Source organism: Agelaius phoeniceus, chromosome 5, assembly GCF_051311805.1.
Source record: "Agelaius phoeniceus isolate bAgePho1 chromosome 5, bAgePho1.hap1, whole genome shotgun sequence".
NCBI lineage: Eukaryota > Metazoa > Chordata > Aves > Passeriformes > Icteridae > Agelaius > Agelaius phoeniceus.
The window spans coordinates 4,171,321-4,191,952 of NC_135269.1; the positions used below are offsets into that span (position 1 = coordinate 4,171,321).

Below are 20,632 nucleotides of genomic sequence, written 5' to 3' on the forward strand. Positions count from 1 at the left end.
ATAAATCAGCTGGCTGGAATAACTCAGGTGGGGCTTAATCCAAAGGCCACTGAAATCAGTGCAAGGCTTCCCTCTGGCTCCAGGCTGGTACCTCAGGGCTTTATAAAACCCAGGCACAGGAGTCCCTCTGCCCTTGGGGAGCAGGACAAAGCCTCAGCTTTGCCACAGAGCAATTAAAGACGTAGCACATCCCATCATCCCAACAGCTGGAGGTTTTCCTTTTCTCCCTGACCTCACACCAGATACAGAATGCTGCCAGATGGGCACAAGTTAACACTGCCATACTTTGTCCTGGCTTTCCCAGGCTGTGCCTGAAAAGTCTCCTTCCCCCCTGAGGTACCTGAGCTGCTGGGTCCCTGCCAGGCTGAGCACATGCAATAAATCTGACAGCCTGGGAGAGAGCTGGACAAAGTCCCATATGTCTGCTGTTGGAAATGTGCCCCCTAGACAGGTCTGCAGTGCTGCTCCAAACACATTGATAGGCCTCCAGAGATCCAGACAAATATAAATAGTTTAAAAAAATAACTCTGGCTGGACAACATTTCTGGGTGGGCACAGTGAGCCTGTGTGGGGAGTCCAGAAAGTCTGGAGTACCTTGAAATTATAAAAACTTAAAATGCAAAAAAAACCCCACCACTTTGTTTTTGAGTTGGTGTCAATTTTTATCTGAGTTGCCTCTGCATGAACTACTAGCCACAGCACATACCAGGGGTGAAATGCAATGTTGGTCTTTAAAAGACAAAATGAGTCCTCAGGATCAGTCTTAAGCATATGAACCCAGAATGCCAGGGCTACACCGCACAAAAAAAGTATCATTTCCAACATGGAAAATGGACAAAAAGCCCAAAACACAATGCCTACCACCAGACCTCAAGGACTAAGTTTACACTAAGCTTCTCCTAATATTAAATAGCTGGACTTGAGTGGCTCCAGCATCACAGACACTTGGGAACCTGACAGCTCACGTATCCTCACCCCTCCCAAGACAGCCTCTGCCTCTGATGAAGCCATGATAACACCAAGCCACTTGGGCATGTGGTGCAGGAGTCCATGCTGCTACATTTTCACCCCTCAGTCCTTCTTGGGCACAGCACCCAGCTAGAAACACAGGCTTCCAATGGACATTTATCCCAGCAAAAGGCAAAATGCTGAGTTACAACACTGCTGATGGGAATGGCTGCTGGCATTTCTGGCTTTGCTGTTCTGCTCAAAGCCTAAACAGTATATGGGAGACCTGGCAAGCATGTTACAGCCTACAGAGATATCCATCTCTCCATCTCCCAGCAGAAATGCCTTCAACCAGTGCTGGATTCCCCACAGCAAGGCTACAGCCCACTGATGGGAGGGCTGGGGAAGTGGCCTCTGCTCAGAACTTATCAAGGAACTTTTCCAAGCTCCAAGTTGTGCTTTAGGACTGCACAACCCACTTCATAAAACACCTGAAAGCATTCAGAGGCAAGTCTGGCAAGCAGATTTCTGCAGCTTATGACATGTGAACATGTTGTGGTCGTATTATTAAAGGCAAAGATGATCCCCAAATCCCTAAAAATCTGAATTCGCCAAAACCAATGCAGCATCACATATTCATTTGTTAATAACAGCCCCAGTGCTGCTGCCCTTCCCTCTGTGTGAGCCCTGCAATGGGGGCAGATGCTCAGCTCAGCTCCTGCCCCATTTGCCCTCTCTGGGGCAGGATTTGGGAGGTCCCAGCTCCCGGAGTCCCATCCCAAATTGAGAATCAGGCTCTGTTATTGTTAAGGCAAACCAAAAATAAAAAGTCCAGACTAAATTATTTTTAAGATCCTGAGATTTTTAAAGCAGTCTTGTGACTTTTAAGGGGTCTGAGTCATTGTGCTTGAATGCTCGAAGCTGGCAGCAGCAAAGGGAGGACAGCAAGATTTAGCGTACAGTAATTTATTGTTGAAAGCCTTCAACTGTGTGGGAAAGGGCATGGAGCACATCTGCAGTGATTAAGGGAAAAAGGGACACAGGCCCAAGCCCTTCTCCTCCAGCCAGGCTGCCACCAAGCTACCCTCCTCCATGAAAGCACCACACTAAACCCCAACAAAGCACCCCAGACATGGAAAAAACACTTCCCATTAGCAGGATGGGACACAGGTGACAGCCTAGGTTTCAGCCCCAGGGATGGCAAGGACAGAGCCCACTATCCCCAATCCTGGGGCTGTCCCTGCCTGCCCAAACCAGCCACACCACGTGGCTGATGCCCAGGTCACCCTGCAGCCTCTGAATGCTCAACGAGAGCCTGGAGGTCTTCAAAGAGAAGTCAAGTGGCATTTTTCTACAGAAACTCCCAAATCACAGCCCCTAACATCCTCCACAGACCACCCAAGGCCTCTATTCCCAGCAAACCCCAAGGTCTTGGTCTTGTCTTTAACAGCTTTGCTCAAGGAATAAAAAAAAAATTAAGTCCCTATTCAGAATTAAGTGCAAAAATGAGAACAAAATGTGCTTAAACCTAGCTTTTTTTTTTTTTAATCAATGCAGTGTTAATAAGCGAAATCAAATACTTTTATCACTGAAGACATTTCAAAAATAAATGGAGCCTTTCTCCCTGCTTATACTGGTGTAAATCATGAAATTTCATTAAAGCAAACAGCACTGTACAGGTGTAAAATGGGTTTAGTTAATGCAATGTCATTGCTAGTATTTTCCTGGTATTTCTTTCATAAATTGACATCATCATACCCACATCAAGTTCTGGTCTCATTTCACCAAAGTAAATCTGTGACAACTGACAGCAAATGCTGCTCTTGCTGCCCACATAAAGTGACTGTAAATGAATAAAAAGCAACAGGCAGTACAAACACAACAACTACTGCACAGGAATGGAAGACAATTCACACATGTACTACATATACCAAGTGTATCCCAGCTTTCAACTTATAACCTTACCTTTAGTATATATAATATCTGATATATAAATACCTGGCAAACATAATCCCTCCTGCACAGCACTCACACAATCTGAGGATGAGCTTTCCCTTCTCTGATTTCCATGGAAATCATAGAAATATTGCCACCTTTGCTGTTAATATTTATCTGTATAGCAAAATAACTAGGAGCCAGACATTTACAGCAGTCTAAGGAAATTAGACAACACAAAACCCACAATGCTAGCTAAAGCTGATTTTTTGGCACATATCTTTAGCTCAAGGACTCTTTGGAAGTTAAGGCAGAAATTCTCAGAGCCACTGCTAACCAAAGGCCAGGCACCAGCACCATTTTCCAGCTGCAGTAACTCACCTCTCTGCTTCCAGGCGCATTTCCTCACGCTTTTGCCTCCTGAGCTCTCTGCGGCGTTCAAAGTCATCCATGGTGGGTGTTTAAGAGTTCCAAGCTCTGGGAAGATCCAAATCTAAAAGGGAGATGAGCACTTAGATGACAGTGAAAACACAAGGGATGCATCTAACCAACTGAGTCCATTTAGTTTTGTTTTGCTGCCTTAGCTTCGCTGTAACTATTTTGGTTTTCCATCAAAAAACTCAACTTCCTCGGTATTGTTGAGATAAACAAGATTAATGAAACGTCTTGTAGGATAAACATAGCCCGTGCCTGCATTTAGTTTCCTAGTTAAAATTAAATCAACATGCTTCAAGCAAGGACTGTATACATCTGCTAGCCACAGACTAGCTATTTGTAACGTCACAGGTCTTTTCCACTAACAAAAGCAACAATTCAGCAGGATTTTTAACTTCCAGCTTCCAATTTTTCACCGCAAGCAATAAAAGCACTGCACAAGAGAGTTCTTATTTTCTTTAGCTGCACAGATAATTAAAAGTTCTGCAGAAGTTAGTCCCCGGCCGGCTGTTCCCACCCCCACCTTCAGAAACGCAGAAAAAAGAAAGCAAAGAGAAAATGAGAGAAGAAAGAAAAAGAGGGGAGAAAAAAAATAAAAAAGAGAACAAAAAGAGAAACAAGAAAAATAAGCCCCTGCTTTTAAATACCAGCCAAGGGAAGTCAAACTATGTACAAACCCTGCTCAAAGAAGGAAGAGCAGCAATACTTTTTTTTGTAGCTGAATCCGCGCGTTTTGCCCGTGCCCTACCTTCTTCTTTATGATTTAGTCCATGAAGTATTTTCCCCTTTACAGTTCTTCATATACAAAGCCTTCCCAGCCTCGGTTTATATCCCATCAAGCCGACTATTACAGAATTCCCCTGCAGCCCCCAAACCAAAAATGACTACCAGAAAAGGGAAAGCTGTTCTCTTTTTGTCCCTGCTTTGTTTACAGAGCTGTCAGTGGTTAGTTAAACTCTGCCTGGAATCTGGCATTTAAGGCCTGCTCTAAGATTGCTTCCTGTGCAGGGCTGGAGGCCTCAGCTTCCTCTGCAATCCCAGCCCCGGCGCTGCACTCTGAGCACTCCCACCCCCCAAAATCCACTTTTCCCAGCCCCTCACCCCACAGGGAAAGCCCAGAACTTCCAAAGGTGGCTCAGGAGCTGCCTGCAGCTGGGGGCAAACCAAGCCAAGGTGCATTTGGGCATTATTTGAAGGGCTCTGTTTGCAGATGGAGATCTGTCTCGTGGCTTTATTTATGTTCCTGCCCACCGGGGCAACAGCCAAGTGCCCTCCCCATAAAATCACTGGCACCAGCAAAGCCTTGCTTGGCTTCAGGGAATTCGTGGCTTTTTCTGCCCCCTGTTTTGGATTAAAACACTGCTGAGGGCAGGGGTTTTGTGAAGGTTATTTTATTAGTTTACTTTCCCTGGGGGTATTTTCTTTTTGATTTGTTCCCAGATTGGGGGATTTAAATTTTTGATGTCGTTGATGTGATTTTCCTCGCATTTGTCTTGGGTTGTTTTGTGGAGATTCAAGGGAAAGATTAATTTTGCAAATCTGATAGAGACATTAAAATTGCTGCCTTTTTATAAATTCAGTTAGACCATGCATCTAAAAAACAAGCTGTAAACAGAATTTTTTGCCAATCTTGTGTTTACTGTTAGTGCTGGGTACCCCTTGAAGAGCCCAGAACAGCAAATCTTCCATTTTCTCCCAACAAGTGCTTCCATCTCAGCCCACATATGCAGCTAAACCTGGCCCCAGTTTCTTTACTGGAGGACTGTGAGTTGCAGGGCTGATGTGGTTCCCCCTGGCTGGGAGACAAGGATCAAAGGAGGAATGGCACACTACAGAACAAGTTCAAAGCAGCACGCTGGGTTTCTGTGCAATGACAGTGTCCTCAGGAATTAAGACTGTACCAGACAGCAGCATTTCATCTGTGGAGCACAGTCACCATCAGGGATTTAAACAAAGATTTGGCTGTTAGGATGACAGCTCACATGCTAGAAACAAGAACCCCAAAGCTTTTTGCTGCTTTGCCTCCCCAAAGCAGACATGCTTTGATATCTTTGATTTATGTGCACCTTCATCACCTCCTACCCAGCCAGGCACACCCCTCTCTGCACCTCTCAAGGCACTGATTTTCCTTCTGGGTTGCTCAAGGCTCTGTGCACCAACATTATCCCCATGCCCTCTCCACATGTCCCAGCCCATCCTCCACATGGTCCTCAGCACCACCTCTCATCTCCAAAAGCTCAAGCTCTTCCTCACTGAGGAAGTCTCTGGAGGATAATAACAACAACCCAGAACTATTTCTGCTCTTCCTCCCCTCTTTTCCTCCCCAGGAGCACTGGGGAGATTGCCCAGAAGTGATAAGGAGTTCCCTGATGCAGCAAATTTTCCCCATCCTCAGGATACTTTTTCTGTGGTGCAATGAAGATTAGATGGATGGATGTCTTGGGAGGATGTCAAGGGTTTATCCCAGTGTAATTTCTCCTCTCAAAGGACTGAGGAACAGCCACTGCATGACATTCAGAAAGTTTTCAATCCAAATCTCTCTTTCATAACTCAGGAAGCCACTTGGGAAATGGAGTTCAGGTTAACATTTTGACCTTTAGCTAGCAAAGCTATATTAGTGCAAGAAAAGGAGGCATCAGCCAGAAGGTTCACTTGAAGAAGTCAGCTATTCAGTGCTGTTTACTGTCTCCCCAGAAATGACAAGATGCCTTTCACCTCTGAGAACCACTTCACAATAACACCTAAAAATTCTTCCCATTTCCAAAAAAATATGTAATATATAATACTCTTTTTTTATACATGGTATAAAATCTAAGATTCTCAGAAGACTAAAGAATTGCTTTACTTATTGATGTAGGTAGCAATTATTAGAAGTGTTTGCTATAAGCCATATTTTGGAGTATGCACATTTTAATGCTTCTTTTTTAAGATTAAAATTATTCATGAGTAAAATCATCCTGGGACAAAATGTAACACTCCACCCAGCTCCCCTCCATGGCCTGCCTTCAAAGCCACTTGGGAAAATGTCTCTCTGCATGACCTTCCAAAGTGTGCAAAGACATTTCATTTTTCTATTTTTTGATTGCATATTTATTTTCCTGTAACACTTATTTTTAATAAGTTGGTGTCAAACCAAAAAAGTTTCACTTTCTGAAAAGAGGAAAACTATCCCAAGAAAACATTGTTTCAAAAGCAATGTTTCATTCGACCTCAAAATGGAAAATTCCTTAGTTTTATTTTAAATATAAAATTTTGGGGCTTCAAAATATTTTTATATGTCAATTTATTTTTTTCCAAATTATTTTCAGGTATGTTTTTCATCAAATTCACCTAGACACCAATAAATTTTAAAGAAGCATAAATATATATATATGTATTTATTGAATAAATGTGGATGTCTGAAATTATTTGACCAGTTCTATTCCCTGGCATCCAAACCTACATGCAAATTACTGGAAGATGGGCTACTCTTGCACTGTGGAAAGATCCACCACTTACTATTTTGTTGTTTCTACTTCAAAACAAGACCCTCAGCATCTTTTCAGCTTTTGCACCACTGAAATAATCTGAATTAAACTTGTGGGGGTTTTCCACACCAGGTTCAAAAGAGAGACCTGTGGAAAAATTTACCTACACTGCCACGTTATTTGAATCAGAATCACAGCAAAGTATGTGCCCTGAAAATGTCATCTCTCCCAAAAACATCCTTCAAAAGCAATACCAGTCCCTCCCTCCCTCTCCATACCTCGCATAATGCCTTTAATCTTCAGCTGACTAGGGTTTATTGCTAAAATTTGTTGAGTTTTTCATTGTCTTGCTAAAAAGTATTTTCTTCAATGACAGCCACATTTAATCCCTCCCAGAACAAAGCACACACGTGCAAATCCCACTCCCTTTTAGGCCTCATCCCATGAGAGAGTTTGAAAATTTTGTCTTCTTTCTTCAAGCTTTCATCCAGGTAGAAAACCAAAAGAAAGCACATGGTAATTGCAAATATGTGACAAAATATTTTACTACTGCTTGGTGGGAATATGCCTTTTGAAAGCAAACAATAAATTGGCTGAGTAGAAATACACACACACAATACAACCATATAATTGTATAATCCAGTATGGAGAGCAAAATAACCTCCTGCTCTGGCTCAGATTTAACGCTGTCCTCACCCTATTCCCAGCACTGCTTTCAGTGACAACTCAGCATCCAGGGGGTCTTAAAAACAGACAAGCCCGTCTGGCAGCAAGCAAAATGCAAGCTACTACTAAGGTCTTTAACAAGAAATGTCTTTCAAGACCTCCCAGTCATTCTTTCCATCACAGTGCAGAAGCTCCCAGACTCCGATGTTTAGGCTGAACTTCTACACCAGTTTCAACCTGGCTGGGCCGAGAAACTTCAAACAAAAGCAAATTCCCTGAAATGACACGGCCATGTACTGCACTGATGCCTCAGGTTTAGTTTTTATATTTTTCAGATTCTGTGTTGCTTTAGTGTGTAATTCTGAGCTTCATATTAGGGGATGGTGAGCTCTCTGCACAGAGCAGGGAGACAAAACAATTCCTTCTCTAGCTGGGGACCAATCCAAATTTCAGGCACAAGAGCACAAACAACGTGGGCTGAAGAGAGAAAAACAAGCAGGATGGGACTTCATAACCTAAAGCTCTATTTGGACAATTAACTCCAAGATGCAAGTGGAGTAGAACTGATCCAAGGGAGAGACCCCATGAGCAGTTGTGCATTTTGGGACCATTTTGTTTCATCTTGGGTGCAGCCCTGGCTGGGCTCTGGTGCTGCCCAAGGCTGATCCCTTGAGGAGATCCTTTTAATAAATCCCTGCTTTATTCTTTAACTCTGTTCTAGTTCAGCCTTCACAAGGCATTAACACAAGGCTCTGTGCTGGCCATGCCTGGTGACTGCATCACACAAGCACGTTCCATCTTATTTCCCTCTTAGTACAACAGCAAATTTCCCAATTTCCTCATTCACCTGAAGGGAAGCAAGAGGATTTGGCCTAAGTTTCCTTGTAACAAGAGAAATCTGCTGAATTTCCCATCATATCTCAAGACCTCTGCACGCTGTGCCTCAGGTGTGTCCCCTCCCTTTCTGAGCTCAACAAACCTCTCAGGATGGTGAATAAAGGTGGGCTACCAGCACAGGCCCATCCTGCACAAGAATCCCAGTTCTGCAAGAGCTGGTAGAAATTTCAGGGCCCTTCCAAGTCCAGCTACACAAAGGTTTCCCATTGTCATGGTTTGCATGCAAAGCTTTGCATCACTTCTCTAAATGTCTCTCATGCCAAACCATGACACCCATGTGCTTGCAATTAAACATTTGATTGTCCTCTGACCTGTCCTCACTGCAGGATCAGGTGGTGACAGAAGACCTAAGTTGTTGCTGTCATTGCCCTCTTTATTTTTCCTAATACTACCACCAAAACCATCACATTTCCTACTAAATTTTGACTTGAACCAAGACTGCATGCAGCTTTGTGACTTGCACTCCATTAATCCAAGTGTCCCATTTTCCCATTTGTGTCCACCTCAGGTGGCTCAAAGCCCCAGCATCAAACCTTCCAAATGTCAGCAAAGGACCGGTAGTGGGAAGCACAAGAGATATTTCACATTAGCTGGCTAAATGCCATGACATGTACTGTATCCCTAAGACCACCACTGCCCTTTCTTTCTACCTCCTCCACCTCAGAAGTGAAAACATAACCTCTCCATTGCCCCTTTTGAAGCTAAAAGCAACTCAGCAAGCAACACTCATTGTCTAAATGTGACTTGTTTAATCTGGCACCCGTGAAATGCAGGTATGACAAGCATTCTACTGCAATAACTGGGAGAATTAGAGTTCCTTAATCTATCTTCAGTCAAAACAAATAAATGTGTTTTTTATTAAAATCTGTCAGAAAACATTTGGAAATTATTTTCATTGCTCCCCTATTAAGTCTGCTTTAGAAGCATTCAGTGCCACTCAGGTCTTTTAGAAACAGGTATGACTTCATTGAAATCAAAAGGTGGAGTTCAAAGGATTGAATTCTCCTTTGTCACACCTCATGCATGCTCCTTCTTTAATCCAAGATGTTAGATATCACTGGAATCATATATTACCACCAGTAAGGCTTCATAAATTCATTTTCAATGTTCCTTTCATGCAAAACCACATCTGCAATTGTTTCTGTAAATTTGGCCAAGCATTCATGTTGACTGCAGAAAATAAACTCTTGTACATATACATATATGCACACATACCCACAAACCAGTGTCAAGCAGCTTTATTCCTTCCCAAACAGAATAGCTCATTTGGGATTTGAGGCAAAATAAATATACTACAGTTTTATTCCAATTCCTTGTTTCATCTGACCACGCTTCTTAGGACTTGCAAGGGCAATTCATCAATGGAAAACCAACCTTAGGATAAGAAAATCAAACTTTGGTGTTTTCTCAAGGTCCCTGTTTCAGTTCTTCGAACATTTCACTTCCAGCCACATGAGTATTTCCAAACTGACTTTATGAGAAGAAAGCAGTCAATTACAAAGAATTTCAACAAGGAAATCAAATCCCTCATCTAGTAAAATCCCTGCTTCTGATATGAATTACATTTTCCATCTCATGTTCCATGGGAGTGAAAGAAGCTCATGTACATTGGTGGGGCATTTGAAAACCTGATGAAGAGATTAGTGAACACCTCTGTGGCACCCTGAGCAAAAAGCTGCAGTGATTACACAGAACAGAGATCCCCAGCTGGTCCTTTGCAAACTGCTGGTGGCCCAAAGGACCAGGCCATGGTCCAGAGCCTCAATTGAAGTAGGTGCTGAACAAGTTTCACCAACCCTGCCTCCAGCACAGGCTACCAAAGTGTACATCACAAATGTTCTTGAAGGTGCCAGGCCCTGTGACAGCTCCTGCTGCTACAGAACCCCATGAAAATGTTGACAGGGAGCTTTTTATAGAACTTGGTTCCTGCCAGAGTTCACTCCTTGGGTTGATGCCTTTTCAGGACTACCTACAAACAGAAGCCAGACAAAATAAGAGAATAAAAAGCAGTTCTATTTATTGAAGGGCCTTCAGGTACTTTTAGGGCAGACAAAGCCCCACAGGGGCTATACCCAAAAATGGATGATGGGTCACAGTCTTCATACTTTTATAAATTGGGTCCATTTGGATATTGGGGGTTAAACTTCTAATTACAGCTTCAGTGAAGGAATGAAGCTGTTTCCCCCAAGTTTGCTCCCCACTCCCAACTTACTTTTCTCTACATTTCTTGGGGCCTGACACAGTGAGGTGCCCTTGATTCCCAGGCCTGGAGAGGAATTGTTTGGTATGACCAAAACGGGAAGACCACAGCCAACATTCTACATGGAGTTTAGAGTTAAGAATTGCAGGATTACAAATATATGAAAACTACAAAAGCTAAAATCCTAAGGCATCAGGGTCTGCAACTAAAAGATCCATGGCTGGTCCATTTCTTGTATCCATGATTAATAAAGCTGCACTGCCCCAGAGGTGAGAGCAAACATTGGTGCTGCTGCAGCAGCAGGAGCTCTCATCTCAGAGCCAGCCAGTTGCAGTGGAATGCAAAGTCCCCATTTATCTTTACTCCCTTAAGCAGGCTGATGGCCATTTCCACTCCTCCTCCTTCCTTCCTCTCCTTTTCTCTACTGCACACTGACTTAAGGGCCAGGCAAAGCTTTCTCTTGACATTTGGATTTGCATGTGCTGGTCCCACCCCGATCTCTGTGACATTTGTCTATCATTTCCCATTAGCAGAAGAAGGAAGAAACAAGGCATAGCTGGAAGCTGCTGGCACAGCCACTGGTTCTCATGGTAGGAGGATCGACCCTTGACTCTCCCCTCCAAGTGTCCTCTGAATTATTTCAAATATGTTGTCCCCAAAGATCAGAAGGTACTGAAATATTATTCATATGAAAGCTAGAGTTGAAATCTTGGTCCTGTTGGAATCCTTGGCACAATTCCCAGAGACTTCAATCAGGACTGAATTCCACCCTCACAGGCCAGAATGCTCTAATAAGCACAATGGAAGTTCCATGGGCATACTCTGCATGCCAGAAGCTGGTGTAATCTCAGATTTTGCCAATATAGGTTGCTTCATGCTCTTGTACCTTTCTGCACACACATGCAAAGACAGAATTGCTTTTACTCTTACAATTCCTTCTTGTGGGAAATGAGTTATTTTGACATGTACCATTACCACTGAGGAAACACTCAGCCTTTGCTGTAGATACACAGTGCAGTGAAAGCTTCATTGCCCTTTACCAGTGTTTAACCATAAGTGAAAATAACCCAGGTAATGTCAATGAGGCAAAACACAAAGAAACAGAAGGGATTTTGTTGTCCACAAAACCATTTGTCAAAGTGCTTCATCCCCAAATGAGCTCTGACTTGTGTTCACTTTTTCTGCAATCAAACACTTGGAAACAAGCTCATGGGATATCATCCCCTAGTTACCCTTGCCTTTTATCTGCTTCTACCAGCAAACATCTTCATTTTGCTAATTAATCACAAGATTAGCGTACTTCTTGCCCTGTTAAATGACAATGCCAATTTCCCACTAATTTCTATTAGGAAAAAAAAAAGAGAATAGAAAAGAGTATCACACAGACAGAAGCAGCTGCACAACTGTGGAGAAGCTTCACCAATAAATTTCCTGATTGTATTTGTTTCTAAGCAGGTTTTACAAATGTTTTAGCATTCTATTTACACACTTTCCCTGTATCTTTCACGTCTTGAATTAAAAGGCTAAGGCAATGCCATTAAAAATAATGAAACGTTTGAGCAAATCTTAAGGTGAGGTTCCAACAGCAATATTCACTCAGCCAGGCTTCAGACTCCACATGTTTTCTGGAACGTGTTTCAAAACAGAAAATCATGATACATTAAGCTACATAGTCAGTCATAAAATAGTAATAGAAAATAATATGAAGGTACAATGCAACCAGCTTACAGTGGCTTCAGTTTTGTGTTTTCAACCCCTTTTTGTGCTAAAACATGCAACTCCAGGATCCAGCTCTAAGATCAACTCTAATGAGAGTTAAGGGACTCTGTTGCTTGCTCTATTGAGCCAACACCAAGCAACAATACTAGGTTTTAGACATCATCCCAGCATTTCTAAAGAAAAAAGAAATACTACCAAAAAAACCACAACACAACTAAAGTTCTTTGGTTTGCTGATGCTTAACTAGTTTTCCCCTAAGAGACACTGAGTATTTTGAATCCAACCAGTTCCTCGAAAGAAATGAATCATAAATTTTCAAGGTGTTGCCAGTTGCTTTTAAACTTCAACTCATCTTCCCTCCCAATATCTTCACACTTACACCAAAACAACACACGTCACCATGATGGGCACATTGCAGCTGAAAGGCCAGGTAGTCCATGGCAGAACATCATGGAAACCTGTGGAATTCCATACACAAAACACATCACCATGACAGGCACGTGGCAGCTGAAAGGCCAGGTAGTCCATGGCAGAACATCATGGAAACCTCTGGAATTCCACCTGGCATGGATCCAGCTGCAGAAATTTCTGCTGGGCCTTTCCAGCTCACACTTCTGGTCATCTTTAAAAATGAAACCCAGATTGTTTCCTGACAAGTAGGTCTATTAATTTATCTCTAATGAGCAGCAGTTCCGTGTCATTTTGGTTGAAAGCTGAAGCAGGAGGTCAGTCCTGGCTTGAAAGAGGTAAAGCAGGGCACCACAAGCACAAAGCCTTTCAACATGACCATGCAAACAGAGTATCACAAAATAGATGTGTATCCCTCAAAGGCTACATCATACACCTCCACTATAGGCTGAGCTTAGCTGAAAACAAGGAAACACACAGCCATGTCACCAAACCAGAAGACCCAACAGCAGTGAGGCTTTGGCCTGGCTCAGAGTCAAATAAATAAGACAGATGAGACCTGGCAGTGTCCTGTGCCCACAAAGTCACACATAAATGCTTTGTATTAATGTGACAAAAGAAAGTTACACTTGAGCACTGCATAAAGGAAATAAATTTTCAAATTGTTTCCATCACTTAGGAACAGTGCCTCAAATATCTGTGTGGTCCAGAGGAAAAAAAAAAAAGAAAAAATCCATCAAAGAAATAGGTGAGGGAAAAAAAAAATCATTTCTGTACTAAATGTTACCTACTACCATTCCCAAAATCCTCTTCCACAAGTTTCCAAAACCCCTATGGGCTCTCCTCCAGCCTCTCCTGTTGCCATGTAATTCCACCCAGCTCAGACATGAGCACACATGACTGCTCACAGTCTAAGTTCTGGGCACCAAAAGCCATGAAGCCCCTTTTTCACAGCCACAGGGGGTAGAGGGATGTGTACAGAGAAGAATCAAACCAAAGTCACAGATGATAATGCTTGCAAACTTGAAGGATTCTTACAATCTATACTCCAGATTTACAAAAAAATAAAAAACCAAAACACACTAACCTGAAAATAGCTTGCACCCTTAAAGAGAACAAAGAAAATAACATCCATATCTAAAAATCATAAATAAACAGCCAGATTTTTCAATGCTTACCTGAACCAAATAAAACCTTTACAACTTGTAAATACTGACAAGTGTCACTTCAGATACTGTTAAAGGAGTCCCTTAAATATAAAATATAGGTTGCTCTCTAGTTAAATCCTTTCTTCCTTGCTTTTCCACAACTGAAAGTAATTGAAAACAGAAGACATGCATCTTGGTGCAGCCTAACTTTTCAGGAAGTATAAATGTAATTATTTACACAAACTTGCACATCAAGTTTGCTCTCAGTTGCACCCATCTACCTTCACACAAAGCCAATTAAAATCCAAATGCATCAACACTTAGAGTCACATAAAATAAATGAACCTATTAGGTGCTACCATTTGCAAGACACCCCTAATAAAATCCACATAAAGATAGCACCAGTTTTCTTATCCAGGGAGTGGTGCACAAGACACAAATTCATAATGTGCAAACTCACAATGTTACTTCAAAGAAAATGGTGTCACAAACAAAATTATAAAAACATTGCCCAAACAAGGTGTTGTATAGGGAATACATGTTATTTCAAAGTCTGAAGAATGTGCACATACCTCAAAGAGGGCACACCCAGGGAACAAATCTGAATTTTTACTATCTTTGCTACTGCTTTAAGTCCATACTGTTTTGGTATTTATATTAAAAAGGAGACAGAAATATCTTTGGAGATGACTAAGCAGTTTCTTGATTTCTATTAAGTACCAAAAAGCAGCCTTGCCAATTTATCCATATTTAAGTTTCTACAACTTAATATAAACTCACTTCCAAGAACTGCATAGGTCTTCTTAAAGTATGTGCAGCAAGAAGTCAATGCTGTGCCAGCTGGCAGATTAAACAAGCCATTAAATAGGCTCCTACTGAATTTAAAGGATTGTTTTTCATCTTTTCCCTCTCTTCTCCTCCACATCCAGATGTATTATTTAGGGGCTATTTTCCAGTACCAGTAGAAAAAGTCAAAGAAATGCCCTTGGCACATAATGAGTTTTCCCTCCAATGTGGTCTCCTGCTGCACTTGGAATTTATTCCATTACTGTATGGCTTGCAATGGTCCCAAAATATCTCTGACTATGTGAAAAGATGGGGAAAATGTGTTTGGGATAGGTATGGTTCTTCATTTGAAAGCAAGGGCAGTCTGGGGTGATGATTTCACTCAGGCCATCGCTGTCCCAGTGTGCCATCCCACAGCCTGCAGCCCCCTGTGCAGGAGAACACTGTTGCTCCCTACACATTATAGCTGAGTAAGGCAAAACCCACCAGGACTAAGGACAAGGCCACCAGCTTCTCCTTAGGTTGGCAGAGAAGCTCATTTCTCTGCAGTTCCTGCAGGACTTCAGGGATGAGAATTAAAAAAACAGCTGTGGTCAAACCCTTCATAGGACAGAGGTCTTCAGCATTTCATTCTCCCTTAGAGATTCAATCTTAAACTTATCTGATGCAGAGGAGGTTTTACAGAGACCTCTCTGAGCCAGGGGGAAGTTTGATAAAAGGATCCATGTTTACCCCTGAAAGAATTTCCTACCAAGGTTGTTGACATAGAAACCAAGAAAGAAAGAAGGATAAATGAGAGAAACCTGCAACTGTCTAATCCAACAAGCACTTTGTTTGTCTTTCCTGACCAATGAGTAAAGTGTAAACTCCTGAGTTTTGTAACAATGTATAAAAAGCATGCCTCCTATAATAAAAACGGGTTTGAAAAAATCTGAAAATGGAGTTTGCTTTGTATTGTGACCATCTCAACTACAACAATCTGAACATCGTGATCCAGCAGCATTCAGAGCATCAATGAGCCTAGAACAAACATAGATATTAAACCAGCCCTGGTGTCATCTACAAAGAAAAAAAAAAAAGAAAAAAGCTAGATAGCATTATTTCAGATTAAAATGCCCATATTTAAGTTTTCCAGATAAAACATCCCAAAAGATCTCAGCTTCAAATGAAGGAGCAGCAGTGCCTTCTGAAATGCCTGATAAATAATTTTACAAAAATTGAAATTTTCAGGCCTCTCTCAGTATTTCAGTTTCCAGGCAGTAAAAAGGAGCTCAGCCCCATAAGCCCGCTACTGAACAAGAAAACCAAGAAGGGCTTAAAACCAAGTAGAGGTACACAAGGAGAGGCTGAGATAGCCAGCACTGGAACCTGCCCATGGCTTGGAGCATCTCCTTTCCCAGGGCAAGCAGCCCCTCCCGGCTGGTCCCACAAGGGGAGTGAACCCCTTTGCTCCCAGCCAGACCCACAGAACATCCTGGCCCCTGCAATGACTTCAGCATCTGGCTCCAGCGGGGTGCAATTCGCCAGAATTGTTCTGGGGGTCATACACATCCCCCTCTCCCTTCTTGAGGGGTAGTTTAGGTATTAATTGCAAAAGCTGAAGTGTAAAAACCTGTGTCTTGCATGTATTCTTTGTTTCTAATCCCCAGTATCCGTAAGGGGACTCCCTCACTTGGCTAGCAGTCGGGATTCATTAGACCTTTTATGATGATTCTTTCTGTTGTGCAGATATATGATGAATCTCAGATGTTTAAATATAACAGCGCTCCATTGACCTTGCTGAGTACAGTTGGAGGGGAAAAAAGGTAATTTTCCTCAAAGAAATGTTAAAAATGTGTCTCCACTACAGCACAGATGCAGAGGATAAAGAAACTCCAGAGGGATTAAAATATTTTAGATTAATTTGGAAGAAGGCCACATTGTGTAAAGCCTGGTTAGTTTGGGCCTTTCCAATTCCACGCCGTATAAACAAACCCATTTAAACTGCATTTGTTAGAAGGAATGTTTTAGAGGAAAAAAAAAATCCCCCAAAGCAGTTGTAACTCAAATGACCTCCAGTTCTGTATTCTCTCCTTACTGCCTAAAGAACAAACATATGTACAATATATTCTAGCCAGAGTTTGTGCAGTTGCTGCATGATTCATACTGCTTGAAAATTAAATCATTTAAGTAAAGGGATTCTGGCTCCCTCAAGCAAGGTTTTAAAACTGAAGCAAGGTTGGTTTTGGAGCCAGCTTCCATGCTTTGAAGAAGACCATTGCTTATAGATTTTTGCTTTGGGCTGGGTGGAAGAAATTAAAAGATGAAAGTAAATTGAAAGCAAGAAGTGGAATGAAAGGGAAAAAGGGGGGGAAAGAAAAGAACCTGTAAGATCAATACAAATATATAAGAATGAACCTAATGTTCAGCATGTCACTGACTGGCAGGAGCAAATCCTTAAATGTTTACTCACTTTCAAGGTCAAATTTGACCCATTTTACTCCTACAGAAGAGAGCTTTTGCTCCCTCCAAAGGGAAAAATCAGATTCTAAATAACCATAACAAATAAAGATTTTCTGACCCTCACAAATTAATCAAATTGAGACACAAATGAACGTGAGAGTAGCAGCCAGAGGGGTAACAAAATGAAACACCCACACTTTAGTCATTTTTGAATAATCAACATCTTCAAGACAGTGGGAACTTTAAATAAAGGAATTTTCCTTATCATCAACCATAAATCCCAGAGTAACTCAACTTTAGGAATAACCTATCTGCCATGTGGATAAAGAGGCTTCTCCAAAAGCCCGGGCCTCCTTGTGCTGTGGAAATGGCAGCCAAATACTTCCCTGCAACTCAATCACTGCACAAATTCCTCATCCCATGGAGGACAACTGGCACACCTGAGTACAAAATGTTGTCTTCCCTCTCCCAAACACCCAAAAGAGCCATTATTTATTATTTCACCACTGTCAGCATCTTGGAGAGGAATATGGCAACTTGAAGCTCAGAACAATACAACTCAATAGTTTGGAAACTCAAAATGAGGGGGAAAAGTTGTTTTCATTAAAAGGAATGCATTTTCAGATAACAAAAAGATTAAATTAAATTCTAGGATTCGGGGGCTAGCATCCCTTCTTATATCTCATATCATGGCCATAAAACTCATAAAACTGGGATGATGGCTTCTGCAGGTATCACACATTTGTTAGAACACAATTTTCTTGCTAAAATGCTGCCTGTTTCAGTTCTCCATGTCATTTTTCCTCTTGGTTGTTTCTTCCCATTTGTGATTAACACATTTCTCCAGCATCTCACACACATTTTCACTTTGGCTGCTTCTTTAGCCAGCCCTGTGCTCCCATACTCAGCCTCCTTGCATGGATGGAAGGGATACATTAAGCTCTCCTTGGAGATACTCCAGGCTTGCAAGGATATAACCATAAGGAGAAAGCTGGCTAAGGGGACTCTTACATCAACAAAAAAAATCAAGACAGAATGTGGAACTTCTTGCGGTTGGGTTTTGTTCTTCAAATGTCATGTATGGACCTTTGTTTGTTGACATACCCCTCTACACATTCATGAAAACAAGATGTTCTCCTGTCACTTAGACTATCATGGTAAGACATTTTAAATAAATACTTCACATAATTTCAGAAACAGATGTTAGACAGTAAAATTGGATGTTTGCAATAGAAATGGCTGAGTCCTATTTAGTAGTGCTTGGAATTTTCTGTTTTATGCTTCATATTATCACCAGCAATGCATGAAAACTCAACAGCTATTACATCCTCAACTTTTCTTTTGAAGTGTATTTATCTTTAAAATTTACTCCAAGAAGTTCACAAGTAGAAGTGAATATTTTTCAATACACTTAACTCTGCCCTTTCACTCACATGCCTGCTACAGTTCTACACGCATGTATTTTTTATTTTCTGCATCTTCAGTAGGAGGTTTGTTGGCTCTACCATCTCTCACAGAGGCTAAGAAAGTGTAAAAGATACTCAGCCTACATTTTGCTTCTCTGGGCAGTTCTAGCCTCAGTGTTACTCCTTGTAGTACTCTTGGTTAAGTATTTGTGTACTAATAACATAACTCCACTGTTAATATTGCCCTTCCCTGACTGATTCAAATGGAGAATGTCTGGTACCTGTAGTAATAAACTTTGAAAAATTGCTGGCCCTTAGTCCAGTGGCAGAAGTAAGATTAGGTTGATTTCTTCATAAATCCCATTGTTTCAGCTTATTTACATGATACAGCCAACTTTTTGTGGCCTGAGTTAGCCAGGATCAGTGTGGTGTTAAGGTCAGAGACACAGCAGGGACACAGACGTGCAGTGACATCTCAGTTAGTGCTCATTGTTACTTTTTCTAGAGACTACATAGATTTTTATGGAATAAAATGCCCTGAAAATTCTGGTAAGAAAAAAAATGAGAGAACAATTAATAAAAATGACTAAATCAATTAAATTTTATGTTGAGTTTCATAGACTTTGCTCATGTTTTGTCATTCAGGATTTTCTTTGTGCATGTAAGGAAAACAGCACTTAGATTATTCTCACCTTTAACAGGAGGGAAAGACAGAGATTTGTGTCTCAGTGATAAAACTAGCAAAAATAGAACACTTAAGATAACCCAGACTTTGAAAAACATCAGTAAAAAGCCCCCTGAGCTCCATGAACATGTTGCAGACTGCACATGTCACATAACTACGGACTACAATTTTTTTGCCTGAGGCTCCCACATTTAACAAAGGGAAACCCTGCTTTCAACAAAAGATGCTATTCTAGTTATGTGCCCTTTTACCCTGTCAGAGGAACAGCTGGTATCATAAAGTCACAGCTAATTTGTATCATATCTGCACTAACAGTCAGATTTAGTTTGTATCAAACTTTCAAAGTTGGACTTAATGCCAGTTGATGGATGACAGCTTTTCTTGCCTCCCCCCTTCTCAAAACATATTTAAACATCACCTCCCATATTAAAAAAAAGCCCTCCCAATATTCAAAATACAAGCAGTCTCTAATATGCTCACATAACCGAAATACATGTTAAATATAAATCATTAAAACTAGCAAATTAAAAAATCTTAAAGAAGGGTGCAAATGCTATACCAGCAGTTCTGAAGTTCAGTGACAAATAAACAGCACTTTAAGACAGACACGTGGGTACTAAGTGTAATGGAAAAGAATTTTATCCTAAAAAGAAGAGCAGAAAAAACCTTGCCTCAGGTAATCTTTTGAAGTTTGGGGTATCTGTTCTCCAGATTCCAGTCTGCCTGCAGAGACTGTAAGAGTTTTTTCAAGGTCAGCACTCAAGAATTTAGGGAAGACCAATTTCACTTATTTTTTTAGGGGACCTGTTTCTCATTTAAGCTATTAAATGTCATCTACTTTCATTTTAATACCCCTGTAGCAGAATGCCTTAACTGTGTAAAGGGACTCTAGTGCAAGTGAGAGTCAGGCCAAAGACTCAACAGTTCCAAACCCACAGAGCTCACGTGAGAAAAAGTTGCAAAAAAAAAAAATTTAAAAAATTTTTAAAAAATCAGTTTCTTGTTGGAAAACAGGCATGGGGAACTTCCAGAGACTGGGAGTTCAAGCTCAGTTCATACCAACCTCTAACAATGACAGTGTGCTGCTGAGGCTATCCCAGCACAATGCCTGAGTACACAACATGAGCTGGAGACAAGATACTCTTCAAAATTTCAGCTATTTCTCACTTCTGTATTATATAGAAATACTGGGCCAAGGCATATCATGATCTGCAAGCATCACCAAACTGTGGGCAAGGAAAGTCTGCAATGCTGCACAATGTAATCATTATCAGGGTTCTGAACAATTGGCCCCATTTATCAGAGAGAGATTGGTGTGCTCTGTGAAGTTACACACACCAAGCCAACAACGGCCCTGGGAAGTCCAAAGCAGCAGCAACAGAAATGCAGGTTTTAAGTGACAGGAGAGCTCATTGTGATGGAGCTGAGAGAGAGCAGTTCTCAATGAAGACTGAAGAACCCCAGCTCCCAGCCTGTCTTTCCCTCAGCGC

At 41.5% G+C, this 20,632-nt stretch overlaps 1 protein-coding gene across 9 annotated transcripts in view; it reads right to left on the bottom strand.

Moving 5' to 3' along the window:
* CALD1 (caldesmon 1) overlaps window positions 1-20,632 on the bottom strand; it is a 173,426-nt gene that overhangs the window by 83,407 nt on the left and 69,387 nt on the right. For 7 of the 9 annotated variants that reach the window (XR_013182254.1, XR_013182255.1, XM_077178139.1 and 4 more), the window contains one exon: window positions 3,265-3,376. Coding sequence is in view for 7 of the 9 variants with exons in the window: in XM_077178139.1 (XP_077034254.1) it covers window positions 3,265-3,335 (71 nt within the window). In the remaining 2 variants the exon portion in view is untranslated. Of the gene's footprint in view, window positions 1-3,264; window positions 3,377-3,995; window positions 4,507-20,632 lie in introns of those variants that run through there. The other 2 variants (XM_077178138.1, XM_077178140.1) reach the window with 2 other exon arrangements.